The sequence below is a fragment of the Manduca sexta genome, chromosome 15, assembly GCF_014839805.1.
Source record: "Manduca sexta isolate Smith_Timp_Sample1 chromosome 15, JHU_Msex_v1.0, whole genome shotgun sequence".
NCBI classification, from domain to species: Eukaryota; Metazoa; Arthropoda; class Insecta; order Lepidoptera; family Sphingidae; genus Manduca; species Manduca sexta.
Window position 1 is genome coordinate 6,922,629 of NC_051129.1, and position 18,026 is coordinate 6,940,654.

General features: G+C 31.9%; 3 protein-coding genes across 7 annotated transcripts; 1 reads left to right on the forward strand and 2 right to left on the reverse strand.

The window, feature by feature from the left end:
* Positions 1-223: 223 nt before the first annotated feature.
* LOC115449473 (tRNA-splicing endonuclease subunit Sen34) lies at positions 224-2,834 on the reverse strand. Of its 2 annotated transcripts, none has more exons than XM_030177310.1 (7): positions 2,759-2,834; positions 2,412-2,498; positions 2,195-2,330; positions 1,530-1,645; positions 1,234-1,347; positions 731-877; positions 224-444 (listed from the first exon to the last, which is right to left on the reverse strand). In XM_030177310.1, exons 1-7 carry the CDS (start codon positions 2,817-2,819, stop codon positions 248-250), a joined length of 858 nt encoding a protein of 285 aa, XP_030033170.1. In that variant the 5' UTR covers positions 2,820-2,834; the 3' UTR covers positions 224-247. The 2 variants fall into 2 exon arrangements, with proteins under 2 accessions (XP_030033170.1, XP_030033171.1); XM_030177311.2 differs by having other exon boundaries at positions 2,564-2,772.
* Positions 2,835-4,536: 1,702 nt separating this feature from the next.
* Positions 4,537-8,130, forward strand: LOC115449472 (epimerase family protein SDR39U1). Its single transcript, XM_030177308.2, has 5 exons — positions 4,537-4,841; positions 5,018-5,222; positions 6,058-6,292; positions 6,999-7,232; positions 7,709-8,130. The coding sequence occupies exons 1-5, from the start codon at positions 4,817-4,819 to the stop codon at positions 7,937-7,939; spliced, it is 930 nt and encodes a 309-aa protein (XP_030033168.1). The 5' UTR covers positions 4,537-4,816; the 3' UTR covers positions 7,940-8,130.
* A 124-nt stretch (positions 8,131-8,254) lies between these two features.
* LOC115449471 (purine nucleoside phosphorylase) lies at positions 8,255-16,545 on the reverse strand. 4 transcript variants are annotated; one of them, XM_030177306.2, is made up of 6 exons: positions 16,267-16,545; positions 12,894-12,988; positions 12,179-12,357; positions 10,426-10,668; positions 9,655-9,798; positions 8,255-9,159 (listed from the first exon to the last, which is right to left on the reverse strand). In XM_030177306.2, exons 1-6 carry the CDS (start codon positions 16,377-16,379, stop codon positions 8,959-8,961), a joined length of 975 nt encoding a protein of 324 aa, XP_030033166.1. In that variant the 5' UTR covers positions 16,380-16,545; the 3' UTR covers positions 8,255-8,958. The 4 variants fall into 4 exon arrangements, with proteins under 4 accessions (XP_030033166.1, XP_030033165.1, XP_037294647.1 ...); XM_030177305.2 differs by having other exon boundaries at positions 12,876-12,988; positions 16,267-16,463; XM_037438750.1 differs by lacking the exon at positions 16,267-16,545 and adding an exon at positions 13,061-13,122.
* Between the last annotated feature and the right edge of the window lie 1,481 nt (positions 16,546-18,026).

Genomic DNA, 18,026 nt, shown 5'->3' on the forward strand with positions numbered 1-18,026 from the left:
GAAGTAAAAATAATGGTATTAAAATAAAGTACAAATTAAATTTACTTCATTTTTTTCGTATTCTTCAATACAAATATAAACCCTCTGTGAATGCCAAAGTGGAGGGAATCGATAATAAAAATGTTACATGCTTACAACAAAAAATATATAGCTTATTTAATACTTGATGGTGGCAACCCTACTAGTTAGTGGGAAGGTGTCCTGAAGATCTGATAAAACAATCTTTTGGCTTCTATTATTTATTTTGTTACAGAGTCACACTGTCATGCCACTGAAGTGTTTGGTATTCAATGCTTCCGAATGGATTACAATAAGCAAGAACTGCTAATTTATTAACTGCCACTGACAACCTTCCAAATGTTACCATATTAGTAGGAAGAAAAGTTGTATCCTTATCACATATGCATCTAACCATGTATGTAGCATGGAATTTCACTGGATCTCCTGAAATATGAAACAAATGGATTTACCTCAATGTATGGATAGGTATAATTTTAATAGATTATTTAATAAAGTTCTGACTATAAATTAGATATTTTCTTCTTTCGTAATATTTTTATTAGATCATAAACTTTTGTTTCATAATATTATTTAAACATGGATATATTTTTTTTAAGAGAATTGCATGACATTATTACAAGGTTTTAAATAATGCACCTAAAAACTGGACAGAAACTAAAAACAACTATTTTGCTTAAGTGTATAATATTATTTTATAAGAAATAATTACCTGGATATAACAGATAGTCTGAACCAAATTTTGATCCATCAGTAATATAAAAACCTTTTTCCCACAAATTCTTAAAAATCAAGTACTTGATATTATTCTCTCCTTGAGGACTGTGTTCCAGGACATTGATGTCAACTTTTTTCTTTTCTGCAAGTTCCCATTGTATCTTAAAACAATTAACAGTTAACCAGGAAATCACCGGGTGCCTTGGGCTTAGGACCTAGTGCATTACCAACTAAGAATCTTCTCTTTAGGCCCCCACTCTGTTTACCAAAACTTCTTACATACAAAATTGTTGACACTGGGGAGCCTTTTTTGTGCTCCAGCTCTGGTGCCCCACATTGGTCAGTACCAACTTTTGTGCTCTTTGCCAGTACAAAGAGCACGAAAGGTAAAGGGTCTCATAAACATCTACTGCTTGAAGCCTTGTGTTGGTCAAGACCGACACTGGTTTCAAAGAAATTTACATGTATTACAATGAAATATATAAGTGTTTCGTTTACCTGTGCTCAAGTTATGTTCAGTAGGTAAATGGACCAATGCATGAATCGGAGCTAGTTTTGGCATTTTGTTTATTTCTTCTTCTAATAACACTTGTTTGTTCAAAATGCTTGTATCTGTATAGAATAAGAAATAATAGAAATAAGCAAGAGATAAGCATATTATAATGGAAGAAAGTAAATTTACATCATTGTTGAACATGATTTATATTTTCTTACATTAAATTTATTCTTCTATCCTTACCATTAATATGTTATGTATTCTATAAACAATAATGATTACTTATTAAGGTTATTACCAGTTATGCCTTTGGATAACAGTTTTTCTTTCTTTCCTGCAACAATAATGTCTATTTTTTGTGAAAGCTGTTCAATTTTTCTTCTCTTTAATTCTTGTATTTGTTCTAAAAGTACTCTGCCAAAAAAAAACAAATATTATAAACTAGCTCACCCAACAGACATTGTCCTGTTTTCACTATGAATCCTCTGTCAATTGCTGACAGTATGTAAAATTTATATTGTTGTTAAATTTTCTAATGTTTCGCTCAACTTCCTTAATTTTTTCCTTCATAAGAACCTTCTCCTGACAATAATTAACACAACAATAAAAGAATTAGCGAAATTGTTCCATCCATTCGCGTGTGATGCGATGAGCGAGGGATAGAGATTCATTTTCATATACTTACATCAATTTTAAATATTAAATTTTAATTTTACATTTAACATTGAGTTGCTTACAATAGCCTATAGTATCCTGATAAGGTAGACTATGATTAAAGAATAATGCATCAGTTTATGTTTTGGTAAAATATTTTGAGAAAATATGATAAAAATTAATGTTTTGTTTAAGTAAATCTTTTTCAAAAATATTTTACTCAGGTTTAAGTGGATACAATGGATACCAAGAATCCACATAATTCTAATTTTCCTCTGATTGCAAGCTCTAGAAATTAAAAATACATACTTGTCTTCCAGGCTTTTTACTATTTCTTTTTCTTCCTTTGAAGGTTTCCGAGTAACATTTGGTAGCTCATATAACTCACAGAAACCTTTCTCTACTAAAAGTGTGGCTTCTTCTGATAGTAAAGCCATAGGTAATCCTGAAATACGTTATTTTAAAATATAATATTTATCAACGTAGAATCAATCTACGTTGATCTAATATTTATAATTAATATTACCCAAAAAATCATTTTGTCTTGGAAACGAGGGAGCAGAACCTATTAGTGCTCCACATATTCTATGACGGGTGCGTAGTACGTACCAGTCTGAAAAAAAATTAATATTAAACATATTTTGATCGAAGTAAATACAAAAAAAAATTAAATCTAACCATCTGAGTTCCACACATATGCAATGCCATTTATGACATAAAGTGGTATCATCACAATAACTTGCTAGTAAAATAAGTCGATGTAACAAATTATAAAAACTGTAGTTATTTATTTTTTGACGCTCGAAATAATTTGCAGGGACAAGCAAAGAAAATATTATTTATACATAAATAATGTATGAAAACAAATATTACAAATATATATTTTTTTATTAATTACGGCTCTGGAGATAAGTCTATTGAGCCCGTCTTCCATATAATACAATTTCCCAAAATGATTATGTTACAAGGTTTCTAGTTTCAGAGGCGGCCTTTGGGGAAGGCGAACAGGGCAACCGCCGGGGACCTTACGCTTACAGAGGCCTCGCGCGGTGTCTCGCAGGACCTTTTTTTTACGTTCCTACTGACGAAACTGTTAAAACAGGGGAACGTTTTTTTACTCTGCCCGTGGCCTCGCGTCTGTTGTTTTTTGCTTTCACCTAGGGCCTCGCGTCGTTTAGGACCGCCACTGTCTAGTTTCAAACAAAAAAATAAAATTCTTCGATCGTCGATCGCACATATTGAAACAGTGATAAAATTCCTCTTCTTCAATAATTCTGGTACTGCTTATATTAATTAATTCATAATAAAGATAATTCTTTGCATGTTAAACTTGGGGCAGGATATTCCACTTTAGGGAATTAATCTCTTTTTCGGGACAAACTGAATTATTAAGTCAAGGGCTTTTTTGGCAAATGATTTATAAAGAATTTTCTTGTAAAATCCAAGGTATAACATACCTTGGATTTGGACCCGTACAAAATGGTAAGTGGAAACACTGGTTACAGGCCTCGTCACAGAGCTCGATAGCTTGCTCAATGTTTTAGTATAGAACTTTTGATTTCAGAACTATTGCCACCACTAGCTATTCTATTTATCTATACTATTATATACTTAAAGCTGAAAAGTTTGTTTCTTTGTTTGTTGTTTGAAGGCGCGAATCTTAGTACTAAAAAACTACTGGTTCGAATTGAATGATTCGGATAATTTTGTGCTTGAAAGCCTATTTATCGGGGAAAGCTATAGTCTACATGACATCCTGTTATGACTACTAGGAGCGGAACATCAATGAAAAAAGTTGCAAAAACTGGGATAATTAAATTTTTCCTCTTGAAAGCTTTTGTTGAATACTCTGAGTAAACGGTTAAATTTACGCAACAAATACTTATGACGGAATTGTTTCTCTTAAAAAGTTCTAAAATAATCCTATGACTTATCCTACTAGTTATTATTACTTATTTTTATTAGTTGTCAAATACTTTTATTTGTATTTTTTCTCCACTTGTACGGTGATGTGCATGTACTAGCTTATAAAAGTAACTAATCAGACTTTGTATACAAAGGACTTGTAAAAAGTCCGGAGTTTCTTTCTGCCTTTCTTTTTCGGGTAGTATTCGCTTAGGTAGCTAGTAAAGGGCTGGTAGGTTAAAATGTTCCTTGACTTATCATAAAGTGCAACTATGTTCGCCTACGTGATAAATAAAGCATTTTTTTTTATACTTATCCTACTAATATTATAAAAAGTTTGTGAGGATAGATTTATGTTTATTCCTCTTTTACGAAAAATCTACTGAACCGATTTGGATGAAACTATACAGTAATATTGATTATAAATCAAATAACACATAGGCTAAAATTTATAATGATTTTTTGTAATTTGGTCATAATATAACAATACCTACGTTTCAAGTAAGTCGGAAAAATAAATTATCCCGAAAAACGCCTTCACAGTATATTATAAAACAAAGTACCTCGCTGCATCTGTCTGCCTATCTGAACGCGATAAACTTAAAAAACTACCGAACGATTTCGATTAAATTTGGTATGGAGATAGTTTGAGACCCTAGGAATAACATAGGCTACTTTCTATCCCGAGAAAATATATGGCGGGATTTTTATCTCGGACAACTTTTTAACGTGGGCGGAGCCGCGAGCAAGCGCTAGTATATTATAATTCTTTTCAAATTTGACACTGGCAGAATTGTCCCTATTGTCGTAAAAACGATACAGCCAATCATAACATTAGATAATTCTCTTCGATTCTACCTGGATTCTACCTATATTTGTTACAGCTAACATAATAATTATTTAATAATTTTCGTCTGAATGAATCTTCTTGTGTAGTAGGTATTATTTGATTATGTGAAAAGTAAAAAAATAAGTAATATTGGAATACAGTTTTATCTTTTGAGATATTAGATAACCACCAGAATAATGGCAACTAGAAGAGTTGTGATCGGTAAGTTTGTTACTTTTTTTTATAAATAAGTAATTTACATCAACTTATTGCACATGTATTGATATCATTTGTATAACATAAACAATGAAGTTAATGTATGTAATATAATATAAGAAGTGCTACTTTCGTTTTTCTTGTTTGATCTGTATGGGGCGAGAAAATATTTTCTTTTGTAGGAGGTGGAACTGGATTCATAGGTCGCAGTCTAGGAGAGCGTTTGTTAGCCAGTGGATATAATGTGATTAATGTAGCCCGTATGCCAGCTGCTAATAACATATCGTGGTCAACCCTTGAAGTATCCGGGCTACCAAAAGCAACTTGTGCTGTTGTGAATTGTGCTGGCCAGCAGTTTATGGACTTTACAAAATCTTGGACACCTGGGTAACTATATTTTATGTTTATTTATAGGGCAAACTATAGAAGTTGTGTTTCTTTTAACATAAATACTAAATAGTAATTATATTTTAACTTTTACATTAAAAATGGGTAAACCTAGTTTGGGTTTAATTTTTCAATCATAATACCACATCCACATACCATCTTTACATGTGTGATGAGTTGCCTAAAAATATAATTTGTGAGCAAAATGTTGATCGGCACATCACTATCCTAATGAGGTACAAATAGATATCTCAATGAAATACACTGTTGCAAACTCTTGTTTACAAATACCATGTAATGCCACTGGACTTAGAACAAATTCCCTACAATGTTAATATTATTTGACTTTGGTTGGTGTGCCTTGATATCCATAGAATGCAATACTGTATGTAGCAACATGCTTCAGTATCACAATGTTGAATCAGTAGGAATAACTGACGAACAATATCAAGGAGATGAAAATGATTAGCCAGATGATTTTGAGCCTCTAAGCAACAAGCATTCAATGCTGAAAAATTGTTAGATAAAAATACTTTTAGTGTAAGCAAGTTGAACCCACACTATCCTGAGATATGAATAAAATACTTATGAAAATAAAATTAATTCACCGGGTAGCAGTAAAAAAACTCTTGCCAAAGATAACAGACTATATGCTATAAGCATTTTTTGTACTGATATTAATATTTGTCATATGTAATTTTTGGATATATCAGTATTTATACATATTATAATTGTAAAATAATGTCCATTTTTCTTTTTTCCCTCCCCATTTATTGATAACTCTCAATAATGCCATATTACCTGCAGTCCCTTAAGTTTCGCTTATAATTTACAGATTCAAGCAGAATGTTCAGAATTCACGCATTTACACAACTAAGGCGTTAGCTAAAGCAATAAATCAAAGCCAAGACAAACCAAAAGTCTTTGTGCTTATAACGGGAGTCGGTGCCTACGAGCCTTCAGAATCGAATAAATATGATGAGAGCAGTCCCACTACAGGACTAGACTTCTTCTCCAGACTGGTGGTGGACTGGGAAAAGGCTGCCCAAGTAGATCCTCCAGTTAGACTTGTAAGTAAATAAGGCTTTTTTTCTATGTGGAATCTCCACTAGAATATAGTACAAAAGGGTATCATTGATATGACCAGTTTAGCACCATATTTCTCAATTTAGGTTTGATTACTTTAGTTATGAAATAAGATCACAATAATATTTCTCAAACATTTTATTGGGTTTGCAAGTATTCTACCAATTAGGGGCCGTTCCAGTATTACGTAACGCAATTTGAGCGGGAGGGGTGTCTTGTAAAACGTTATGACGCGTTACATGGGCGGGAGGGGGGTCTCGTACAAAGCTTTATGCAACATAATTGTAAATATTACAAAAAATGGCACTTTAGAGTGGGGGGCGGGAGCGTACAGGAAAACGTTACGGCGCGTTACAAAAATCTTCAAAAATTGCGTTACGTAATACTTGAACGGCCCATTACTGCATTCGTGTAAGTGTACCTTGAGTTGGTTAATGTCTGTATTGGCCTGACATGTTTGGCATTTTAGTTATGTTTTGTAAAATATTTACCTGGCCTAACTATAATATTGATAAGCTATACAAAAGTCTATAACTCTCAATATCATACCACTTCACAGTATGATGTAGGCTATGTTATGGCTATAAATTTATACCAAATAATGAAATACCAGCATACCAAACTTTTTGTAAAATAGTTTAAAGATTAATTCAATATTAAAATTTGGAATGAATGAATAATATGTTTCAGGTAGTGATTCGCTCAGGAGCTGTCCTAGGCCGATGGGGCGGTATGATAAAGAACATGTTTGTGCCATTCTACTTGGGAGTTGGTGGACGCATTGGTACTGGCAAGCAATATTTACCCTGGATACACCTCAATGATCTAACACGACTCATCCAGTTTGCTATAGAAAATGATAATGTTAAAGGTATATTAAATGGTGTCGCACCGCAGGTCATCACAAATGAAGAATTTACAAAGGTAAATCTATAATTATTATAAGTAATAAACTGATCCTAATAACATCAAAATACATTACTTACCAATTGCTAACCATAAGGAACAATGTACTAGTCTCAAAAATACTATGTTTAGTCCCTGTTTGCTATTTACTTTTGTATGGTGGCTGATATGCTCGCAGGTCTGAACACTGCCCCTTCCTTTCTGAACGTCTTCTCTTACTTTATAGCTGGCTATCCATACTTCATTTGAGGTTTTATGTGCTTATGGATAATGCTAATACTACACTCACTTCTAATTGGTTGACCTATGCTATAAAACAGATTGAACTAAATTTTAAAAACACCATTTTTGGAGTTTTGTTGCTTTGTTGCATCTAAAGCTTTAACACACTTAATTGTTTTGTAGCAATGATTAAAAACAATTTCATAGAATTGTATGTGTGTCTAATAATTTTGAGCATTTGTAGAACTAATGAGTATTCGGTATTATTTCAGTCCTTCGCATCAGCACTTGGACGTCCAGCACTTTTCCCAGTTCCAGAAGCAATTTTAAACTTTTTGCTTAATGAAGAGAGAGCAATGATTATGACCAAAGGCCAGTATGTGGTCCCAAAGAGGGTTATGGAGTATGGGTTCAAATATGAATATCCAGAAATAGATCAAGCCTGTAAAGAATTTTCTCATCTTTGGCCTAAACAAGATCCGGTCAAAAAGACTACATTGTAGGTAAGTAGGGGTCAAATGATATGGAAATTTCATTATATTGGAATTTATTGTTTGCAAAACTCATGTCGCTGCATAAGTTACAATAATGAGATTGTGTTTTTTTGAAGTTACTAGTCTTGATTTGTACTTTTTTAATATTTATTGTTGTTAAGGATATAAAATATTTAAATATAATTTATTAATACATTATATAACTGCATTTAATTTATTTACACCTGTCACATTCATTTAAATTACACATGATGAATCTGTGTTTAACATGTTTATCTTAATATAATTATCTACATATTTGTATCATAAATAAAACTATACATATTTAATTAATATAACACAGCAGTATATTTTCCAACATATAGAATTGGCTAAATACCAGTATTTAATATTATTTTATAAAACTACAATATAAGTACTTTCTCATTAACTAAATAACAATTTCAAGTAAGTTTCTTATTGCTTAAAGTTAAGATAAATTGATCATATGTTTAGGCAACAATGCTCAAAATCTTAAAAATGTTATCCCATAGATGGGTATTATACCTTATTAAGATAAAAATATATAACATACAAATTTTACTAAAGCTATAGCCAACTATGCAGATAAATTAATGAGTGTTTAATAAATTACGTACATTTAAGGATAATATAAATATGAAAAAATATATTTGTAGATTTCTTTTCTAACAGTAATTTACATATCAGTAGTATAGAGACGAACATAACATTATAATTTGTTACATTATCATGTTTGCAAAATAGAAATGTATTACTTGTTGCGGCGCATTAGCAGCAATATTATCGTTGTTGGTGTTTTTATTTATATTTCATGGAAACTGCTTCAATATGCGAGTCGATCGAGTTAAAAATATAAAATTTGATTACATTGCGATACATAATAAATTATATAAAAAAAAGATAGATCATATCTATTGTGGTTACTGTAACGTATAAAATCGCCGTTTACATCAAAGCGGGCGAAAGTACACATTGATATGGAGTTTCTTTGGTCAAACATAGGAATTTCATGGCGATTCAGGTTCTATTTGTGAGAATCTGTCGACGAGTCTAGAGACGTATTTTCTCAGTATGTCTTGGCGCATGCGTCCAACGTCTAGCACTTCTTCGTGGTTCGCTTCCATATCGTGGTCGTAACTAGTGACGCACTCGTTCGTGATGAGGGATAAACCGAACACTTTCATGTCACAATGGCGGGCCGTGATCACCTGGAATTGTTTAAAATAAAAGTTTTTACATTTACATGAAAAAATCAATCCTTACTTAGGCCAAGTGGTTAACAAATATAAACTCATATCCTTACTGTTCAGTGTTCAAACTAGAAAAATATTTTGGAACTGTTATAGATTAGGTATCAAGAGGTGTTTTACAATATTGAGCTAAAATAAGCGTCTGTTTTATGGTTTCACCAACTATTTTAGTAAGATTGCTAAAAATCTGATGCATGTTTAAAATAACGTAATTACCTATTACCCACATATTATTCCATTAGTTATTTAAATTTCCAATTTCGCAATATAGCAGTATGTAACTAGGCTATTATCAAAACATCATGTTTATGAGATTAGACGAATAAATTTTAATAATATGGTTTAAATTTTTGATAAATTTTTCATAATTTGACTTTTTTAAAAACCCAAACTCATAGTTTGTTACATAGCTTTCAATATGATACATTTACATAAGCAGATTGCTTTTTTTACCTCATGTACGGTAGACATTCCAACTGCATCCACGCCGACCATCTTTAACATTTTCAGTTCAGCGACAGTTTCAAAGTTGGGTCCTCCCAGACAAGTGTAAACGCCCTCCCGTACCATGTTATTAATGTTCAGTTCTTTAGCCACCTTAAAAGCGACGTGTTCATATTAATATCTTCATTCAAAATATTGTATTGTCGGTATTACTAATAGCGTAATGCGAAAAAACAACTTAGAGATATTTTGTATTTATAGAATTCTCGGAATGGACTTTTTAAATCTATCTCAGCTTTAGGACTATTCATATTTTATTTAACAAAATCATGATCAGCTGTTTTAACATGATTTACGACTTTTAAGTTATGGAAGTTAATATAATTTTAAACCTGCTTCTTCAATTATAGCGCACTGAACTTTAGCGCGGAAAACATGCGTCATATAATATTCAATGACGTTCAATGATGCATTATTTTTTTGCAAATGCACTCTTAAGAATCTTAATAATAAAACTTGACAAGGTAGACAGGAAGCGAAACAAGTTTCCTATCTAAGCAGCACTAGGCGAGATATAATACGCTTCCATCTTACAATTTGTAAATTGTGGAGCGACCCTAGATAACCTTGTCTACAGACATGGTACTAGTATTATTCTGCGTTGCTTCTAACATTTTTTACAATATGGCTGATAAAATACGAGTGCGCGCAAAATAAATAAACACTGTTTATTAGCTACTCGAATATTATTATTATGAACGTAAAATATTGTGTTATTACCTCCTTAGCAATCTTTCTATGTTCGTAGTTGTAAGCTTTGTTCATCGGTGGGAAACGTGGTCCAAATCTCTCATCGTTGGGGCCGTGTAAGGGATTGTTCCCGGCGAAACCCATCATGTTTATGTGGTCCTTAACAATCATCAGATCACCAATCTTGTAATCTGGGTTCAATCCACCGGCGGCATTTGTGGCAATTAATGTTTTTACTCCAATTAATTTCATCACACGTACAGGCAGACAACACTGTAAAAATTTCACCATAATTGAGCATGTAATCAGGTAGAATCTTCTTAGTATAAAATAGTTTAAAACTTGATTTCTTATAGAAAAGCTAACGAAACGGTCTATATCTGTAGTATGTCTAGTAAAAATAATTTACTCTTACATAAAAAATAATATTATTTGTTATGTCATAGAAAATTCTAGAGTATTCGTGTATACGGGTGGAAAAACATTGACGCAGTAATATTTATCTGAGGTTCAATATCTTGCGCGTCCTTTACTCTCCATTGTAGCGCTAACAGAAAGAGATAACCCCGTCGCTGGGGGTCGATGCTTGTTTGCATCAGCCGTATAATACTCGATTGATTTTTACAGATATATTCCATTATTTTTATTATAGTATACTTTATGTTGTGTAAAGATTTTTAAAAGGAGATTTAAAATATAACCATAACCAAATCAATTTGCTTTAACTATAGTTATAAAATACTCATAATCAGTAAATGTTCAAGAAATATAATTATATCACATTTTTGTGTTTAAAATCAATTAGTAATAAAGCTAAAAAATGTTTAAAATTGAAAAAAAAAACAGCCTAAAATGTTCACATATAAAAAAAATACTTCTTAATGTTAAAGAAAATCACTGCATTAATTCGCAGCACGGTGGAATACGAAGGGGGACACATTTCGAAGAGGTCTTGGTATACTATAGTGAAGCCAGCAAACGGCTCTTTTAAAAAAAATCTCGAAAAAGGCAACCAGATTGGTAATCTGAGTTATGTAAATATTTACGCAATAAACTTATATAAAAAAAGATAAAGCAATAAAATATATAAATTAACATTAGCTAAAATGTATAGTCCTAAGAACGCTACCACTGGATTTGTGAGGCAATAAATCAAAGAAAAAATAATTATAAAACAAGTTTTATGAGAATTGCAATAAAATTCATAAAAGACCTTAATGGCTGTGCTAGTCAACATGAGTTTATTTATTTTAGGAAAGGTGAAGGATTGCTTGAGTTTACAATATTTATTTCAAATCTACGCATATGTTATAATTACTTATGTTATTATAACTGCTTATAAACAATCACAGCATGAGCCAGAATATACAATATACACAAGCATAAGGTGCCTGATTGTTTTGTCCCTACCAATTCTACGTTTATGATGCATAGGAAAATGCGTTACACGTGTTTAAATTTCTTTTAAATTTTTGTGCATATTTTTATAAAAAAGACGGACTTTATGAGAAATATACCAGATTGAATTAGATACTGGTAATAGCTCCTGTGTTTAAAATACTGCCTTCCACAACAGGAAGTACTACTAGTAACATTGTTCTTATTAAAGAATTTTATTGCCTACTCATTCTATATGTTATATGTTCTACTGGGTCTTGACAAGGGATGATGTGGCTTTTCAATAGTGAAAGAGTTTTCTAAATCGAATTAGTAGCTTCAGAGATTATTACCGCCTGCATCCAAAATTAAATTATCGAAGTAATTTTATTGTACATAAACTTACCTTCCATAGTGGATATCCTTCATAGTAATGGAATCGTCCTTGCATGGCTACTACTGGTGCACCCTCAATTTTACCAAAAACCAATCTACCATGGTGTCCTTCAACTGTGCTTACTGGAAAATTTGGTATATCTTCGTATGGAATACATACTCCGTCCTGGATACTTTCTGCTAAGGAACCTAGAAATAAAAACAAGAATTATATTTATAGGCCTAGATCCAAAGAAATATTAATTCAAAAAGATTGTAACAGGGTCAATGATTTTAGTAAACTGAAGTGACTACAAACTATGTCGTCTAGGAATTGCTTTCAGACTATAGTTACCATCCTCAAGCTATAGCTGGCAGAAGCAATAGTAATGGCAAGTCCATACGGTATATACATATAGAGTAGGTGAGGTATAACATATTGGCATATGTAATAACGCATACAATATGTGAAGATGACAAATTAGCCCTACAGTTTCTGAGAACCAATGTACATATTATGTATTTTAGATTTACAAATGCTATTTCTTTTCTTGCAGTTACTATTATAATTTATAATATTATTGTATATTATGTTTAGAGTATTTGACAGAAAATATTTAAATGTAAAATGCATGGATAAAATTTATAATTTATGCTACAAGACATACTTATATTTATGAATAATATTATGAAGTAAGTAGGTATTTATAATTTAATTTAATATATACCCTCATTCCAATACGAACCCATCCCAGAGCCGCATATGATGCCAATGCGCGGCTGGATTGTGATGCGTGAGAGGAGAAAGTTCGCTGTTTCCAATAATGTTTCATATGAATACCTGAAACAAACCATAAAACAATATACATATGATCTACTTTTGTTTATATAACAGACATAAAAAAATACATACAGGTACATGTCAAGTTTTGTTGGGAATACATCAATAAAGCCCGCCATTTCCGTAAATTTCGCCGACAAATAAATATTATTTTAATTATTTAAGCAATTATAACGCAGCAATTAACGGAGAAATCACCTTTTTTCACTGTGGAGTCGCAAATGACAATGTAACTGTTTAGTTTTATATAATTTATATTGTAATCAATGTGTATGTAAATTACGATTTCACAATAACATTATTTTATTATGAATTCAATTGTAATAGCATTCCCGCAAACCTTTAATTCAAAGAACTAAATGTATGAGTGTTAAAATGACAATACTTTTAATCGATAAATGATAGCTTAAGATTGCAATATAACACAGCTACGATAATGTTGTTTACACTGAGTAAGCGAAATGTAAAACGCGTAGATTGAGCACTTCTGCACACCACTAATAGTGCTGTTTGATTGTACGTGAAGCAAGCAAGATACGTTCTCGAATTATAAACTGGTTTTAAAAATTATATTAATTTATGATAATGTAGTTATCGGTTAAAGAGTGTAAAGTTTATAAATAGGATCAACTTGGGATGATAATGATTGAATTAATGCATAATTCGATCAGTTTATTATAAATGATCAATAGAAAAACACAATATAATTGTAAAATATTTTTAAAGATGTCAATATTTTGGTAATATTATGTAATTTAATTTATGAGACAGTATGCACTACGTATGTAAAAATAAGATTTTTAATAAAGTTTTAATATTCATACGTCTCTACATGATAATTAAGGTAAAACTATAAAATAGACTATTGAACTAAAACCAACCATATTCATAGTTTGCATTATGTCTAAATACCAGTTTTATAGTGTTTACTTTTGTACCCTGTCATAACAAGCTAATAATATAAAATATTTTGTTTATAGCTTTGTATAACTAGACGAGCTTGCCGTTCGCCTGATGGTAAGCGATACTCGACCGCCCATATACCGTAGAAACACCATCCAACACTTACAAAGTATTGTTTGGTATTCATTGCGCTCGCCATCTTGAGACATGAGATATTAAGTATCATTATGTCCAATAGTTACACTGGCTACAATGTCTTTCAAACCGGAACACAATAGTGACTACACACTGCTGCTTGGCGGCAGAAATAGACATTGCGGTGGCGCCTTCCCAGGCAGACTCTCACATATGAGAGACCTACCACCAGTAACATTTTTGATAATTGATATTTGTCCTGAAATTGTACGCCTGTTAATTTTATTTCATTGTTTTGGATCACCAAACTTAAATGACGGAAATTCCAACAAAAATAGAAATAAATTGTTTTTGTGAGATAAAGAAATTTATGATTAAAATGATATTATGTCTTAAAAGGTTGGAGTATTATTATAGCCTAGTTATTCAAATTTATCTGATAAAAGAAATATATAATTTTATACAATTTTCGAGATAGACCTTGGCCTATGAACTTTTCTGTTTGCGTAAGAAAAAAAATACACATAAAATGTTTTTTTTTCGTTCGGTAAAAACTCACCCTTTTAATATAAAATAATCTACTGGCTTACCAAAGTCGCAAATTAACTAAACAATATCAAGACTAGTTAGTGAATTATAGAAAGAACATAACTCTTTACGGATTCTACACGCTTGGTCTCCTTTGGTTGAGTAGCGGCATTCGCGCGAGCAACTACGAACGCATATAATTTTTTTTATATAATAAAGACGGAATAGTTGACTTGTATTGATTTCTATCGTCAATGAAGTAGAAGTAATATTTATGAACATAAGGGTTTTTCTTTTAAGATCACTAACACAATGGCATCCAACCAATGCCGTATTACCGGTACAGTAGCAAATGATGTTAAAACTTAAAAGTTGTGTTGTCCAAGAGAAATTTACACGCGGCTGTATCCACGTGAACATATTCCACTTATTCCTTCTATAGTAGTTGCAAATTAAGATAAAATATAGCCCTGACAATAATATACTACAAAATAAATTTTAGTGAGTGAAATATTTTGAGAAACCGTTTAATAACACTAGGGAACAAATGCAATGTCAAGAAACAAGTTATGTCTGTATAATATTGTTAAAGAAATAGAAAATTTGGCCCGAGAAAAATAAGTAAAAGATATTATTAAATTTTCATATGTATACACATTTGAAATTATATATTTCAAATGATTACGAGTTCGTTGGTGCATACTTTGGAGTTAGTTGGTGGGTGGCAATTTTGAGGACTCGGAAGGCATATTGTACGAAATAAATTATTATAATAGGTGTAAAATTAAGCTAAGATAATGTTCATAAGGAATTTTTCTTTCGTGCCGACTAGCCTGACCTTACTCAACCAATTTGCTATTATTAAGCAAGTTAGTGTACGTATATTACACAGGTATGATTATAATTATTTTAACCATTCCAAAACTATTATTAATTTTATTCAAAGCAAGCAATAAATTCTATAAGGCAAGGCACATTCCCGGGTGATCCTTCTCAAACTTCTTGGCAGTCCACTTCACACCTTGTCAAGACTCTTCTTAATATACAAGTATTTAATTAGTTATAGTAATAATGTTGTAAAATTAATTGGCTGGGCTATTAATAGGCCGGTGACCCATGCACATGGTGTAAATATCGATAACATAATTAAAAAAGATTTTTAAAATCAGCTTTCGATTTATTCATTTTATTTTGTAAAATGTTCGCATATTCACACCGTTACAATATAAATATGAACATCATGGAATATTCTAACGGTCATTTTCCAGTCATCTATATAAATTGATCAATTGAACTCGGTGCCACAAGGAATTCAGAATTCAAGGACGGGCAACTGTTTTCATTTACAGATAAATATAGACTGAATAACAATATTTTTAAAGATATTATAATTTATATTTCTCAATGTCTGTTAGAAAATACAGGCCCACGCTAAAAGAAAATAATGTGAGGGATACGTTTGGAATTACGACGTTTTAATTACAACTTTAAAAATAAAACAAAGTTTATGTTAACTTTACATTAAGTATTTCCAAAACAAAGTAAAAACAAGCCGAAGTATTTTGTCAAAATTATTATTTGCGGTGATATATTCTTCACATATCTGACGCCACATTTAACACTGTTACATCATGAGCAGTTTGCTAAAGTATATCTTGCTTGTTTAAAATATTTACATGTTATCCTTGTAAACATCCTACAAGTGTACTCACCCTTTACACTTTTCATTTCCATTGGCGCTCTCTGTTTCCACTTCTGGCAGAGCTTTCTTCGCGGGCACATAAGCCTTATTCTCGTTTATATCGGTCACGTTAATTGGCGCCATCACTGCACTTATTTATGGAATTATAAAACTTGTGTTCAGTCTGCGAGGTCCGAGTATGTAATGAACATGTCCGACGGTTTTGTGTACGTTTTATAGCGCCATTAAATGGACGTCGCTGAGGCATTTATCATTAATCGTATGATTGCTTTAAGTTCAACTGGGTATTGTACTTCTGGCGAAAACATCACTTGTAAGTCACAACAGATCAACGCAATTTTAATCATTATTTCTCTATAAACATGTTTTTGTCACTCCATTATTAACATCATTGAGGGTTATGTAGATTCGTTGGTCGGTATTGTATGAACATTCAAAATAATGTTTTAAAGTATCAGTCGCTTATTATAAATGCAACTTTTTGTATAACCATTACATTTGCGAAATCCCGTATAAATATTTTTATAGCTCGAAACGATTATAAAATTAAGTGACATAAGCACCTATTAAAATTTGCGCACTTTGGCCTAATGTGTTATTTAATGATAGCACCGCCCCCTTTCAAAGTTTAATGCATGAATGTAGCATATCCTAGATCTATCGGAATCAATTCTGAACATTCAACAATGGAAAGCTCTTTCAAAATAATTTTCGTCAATGTCATACCGTATATTAGGTATATACTAGCTGCTCCGACCTCAGAACAATAACAAGCAGCCCCGACAGACGTTGTCTTGTCTTAACTATGAATTTGCAGCGCGCATTCTGTCGATCGCTGACAGTTATTTCAAACAAGTGACAATTACATAATATGTATAATGAATATTTTCGTTAATAGTCCATTGAAATGTTACATTTTTTAGGCCTTACCTTGCGTTTTTTAGAGGACGCAATTTTATTTTTTAGAAGTGTAGGGGGCGTCAGTGTTAAGCTAAAACCAAGTTTGTGGGGTCGCCACCCTTGTCCCACGGCCGCCATCTTGGTTTGAAATGGTTTTTTACGATGTATCTCTTAAACTATTTATCTGACAAAAAAATTATAAACATTTTTGTTGCAAATTAAATTCTCTACAACTTTGGTCTAGTAACTTTTGTCGTAGAACTATAAATAAAAAAAGTTATAAGCGAAAATGTTAAGAAATTCAATGTTAAGCAATGTCCATTGCAACGTCATCAGAACGTGTGTTTATAAGGTTCATAATACGTACAACACAAACCCGCGGTTGTCGGCTTGTACGCGAATTACTGGATCCTGAATCGCTTTGGGACAGATGAAGCAATTGCCTAACATTTTTGCTTATAAATTTTTTATTTATAGTTCTACGACAAAAGTTACTGGACCAAAGTTGTAGAGAATTTAATTTGCAACAAAAATGTTTATAATTTTTGTCAGATAAATAGTTTAAGAGATACATCGTAAAAACCATTTCAACCCAAGATGGCGGCCGTGGGACAAGGGTGGCGACCCCACAAACTTGGCTGTAGCTTTACACTGACCCCCCCTACACTTCTAAAAAATAAAATTGCGTCCTCTAAAAAACGCAACCCCAAATGTAACTTTTCAATGGACTATAAGTCTTCTTAAATTTTCAAATGTTCCGCTTAACCTATTTTTTTTTTCTTTCATACAATTTTTCCTGACAATAACGAATAAATATCGACGGATTTATGCAATGTGGTGCAGTTGCTTGGAAGTTATGCGCGTACAAAC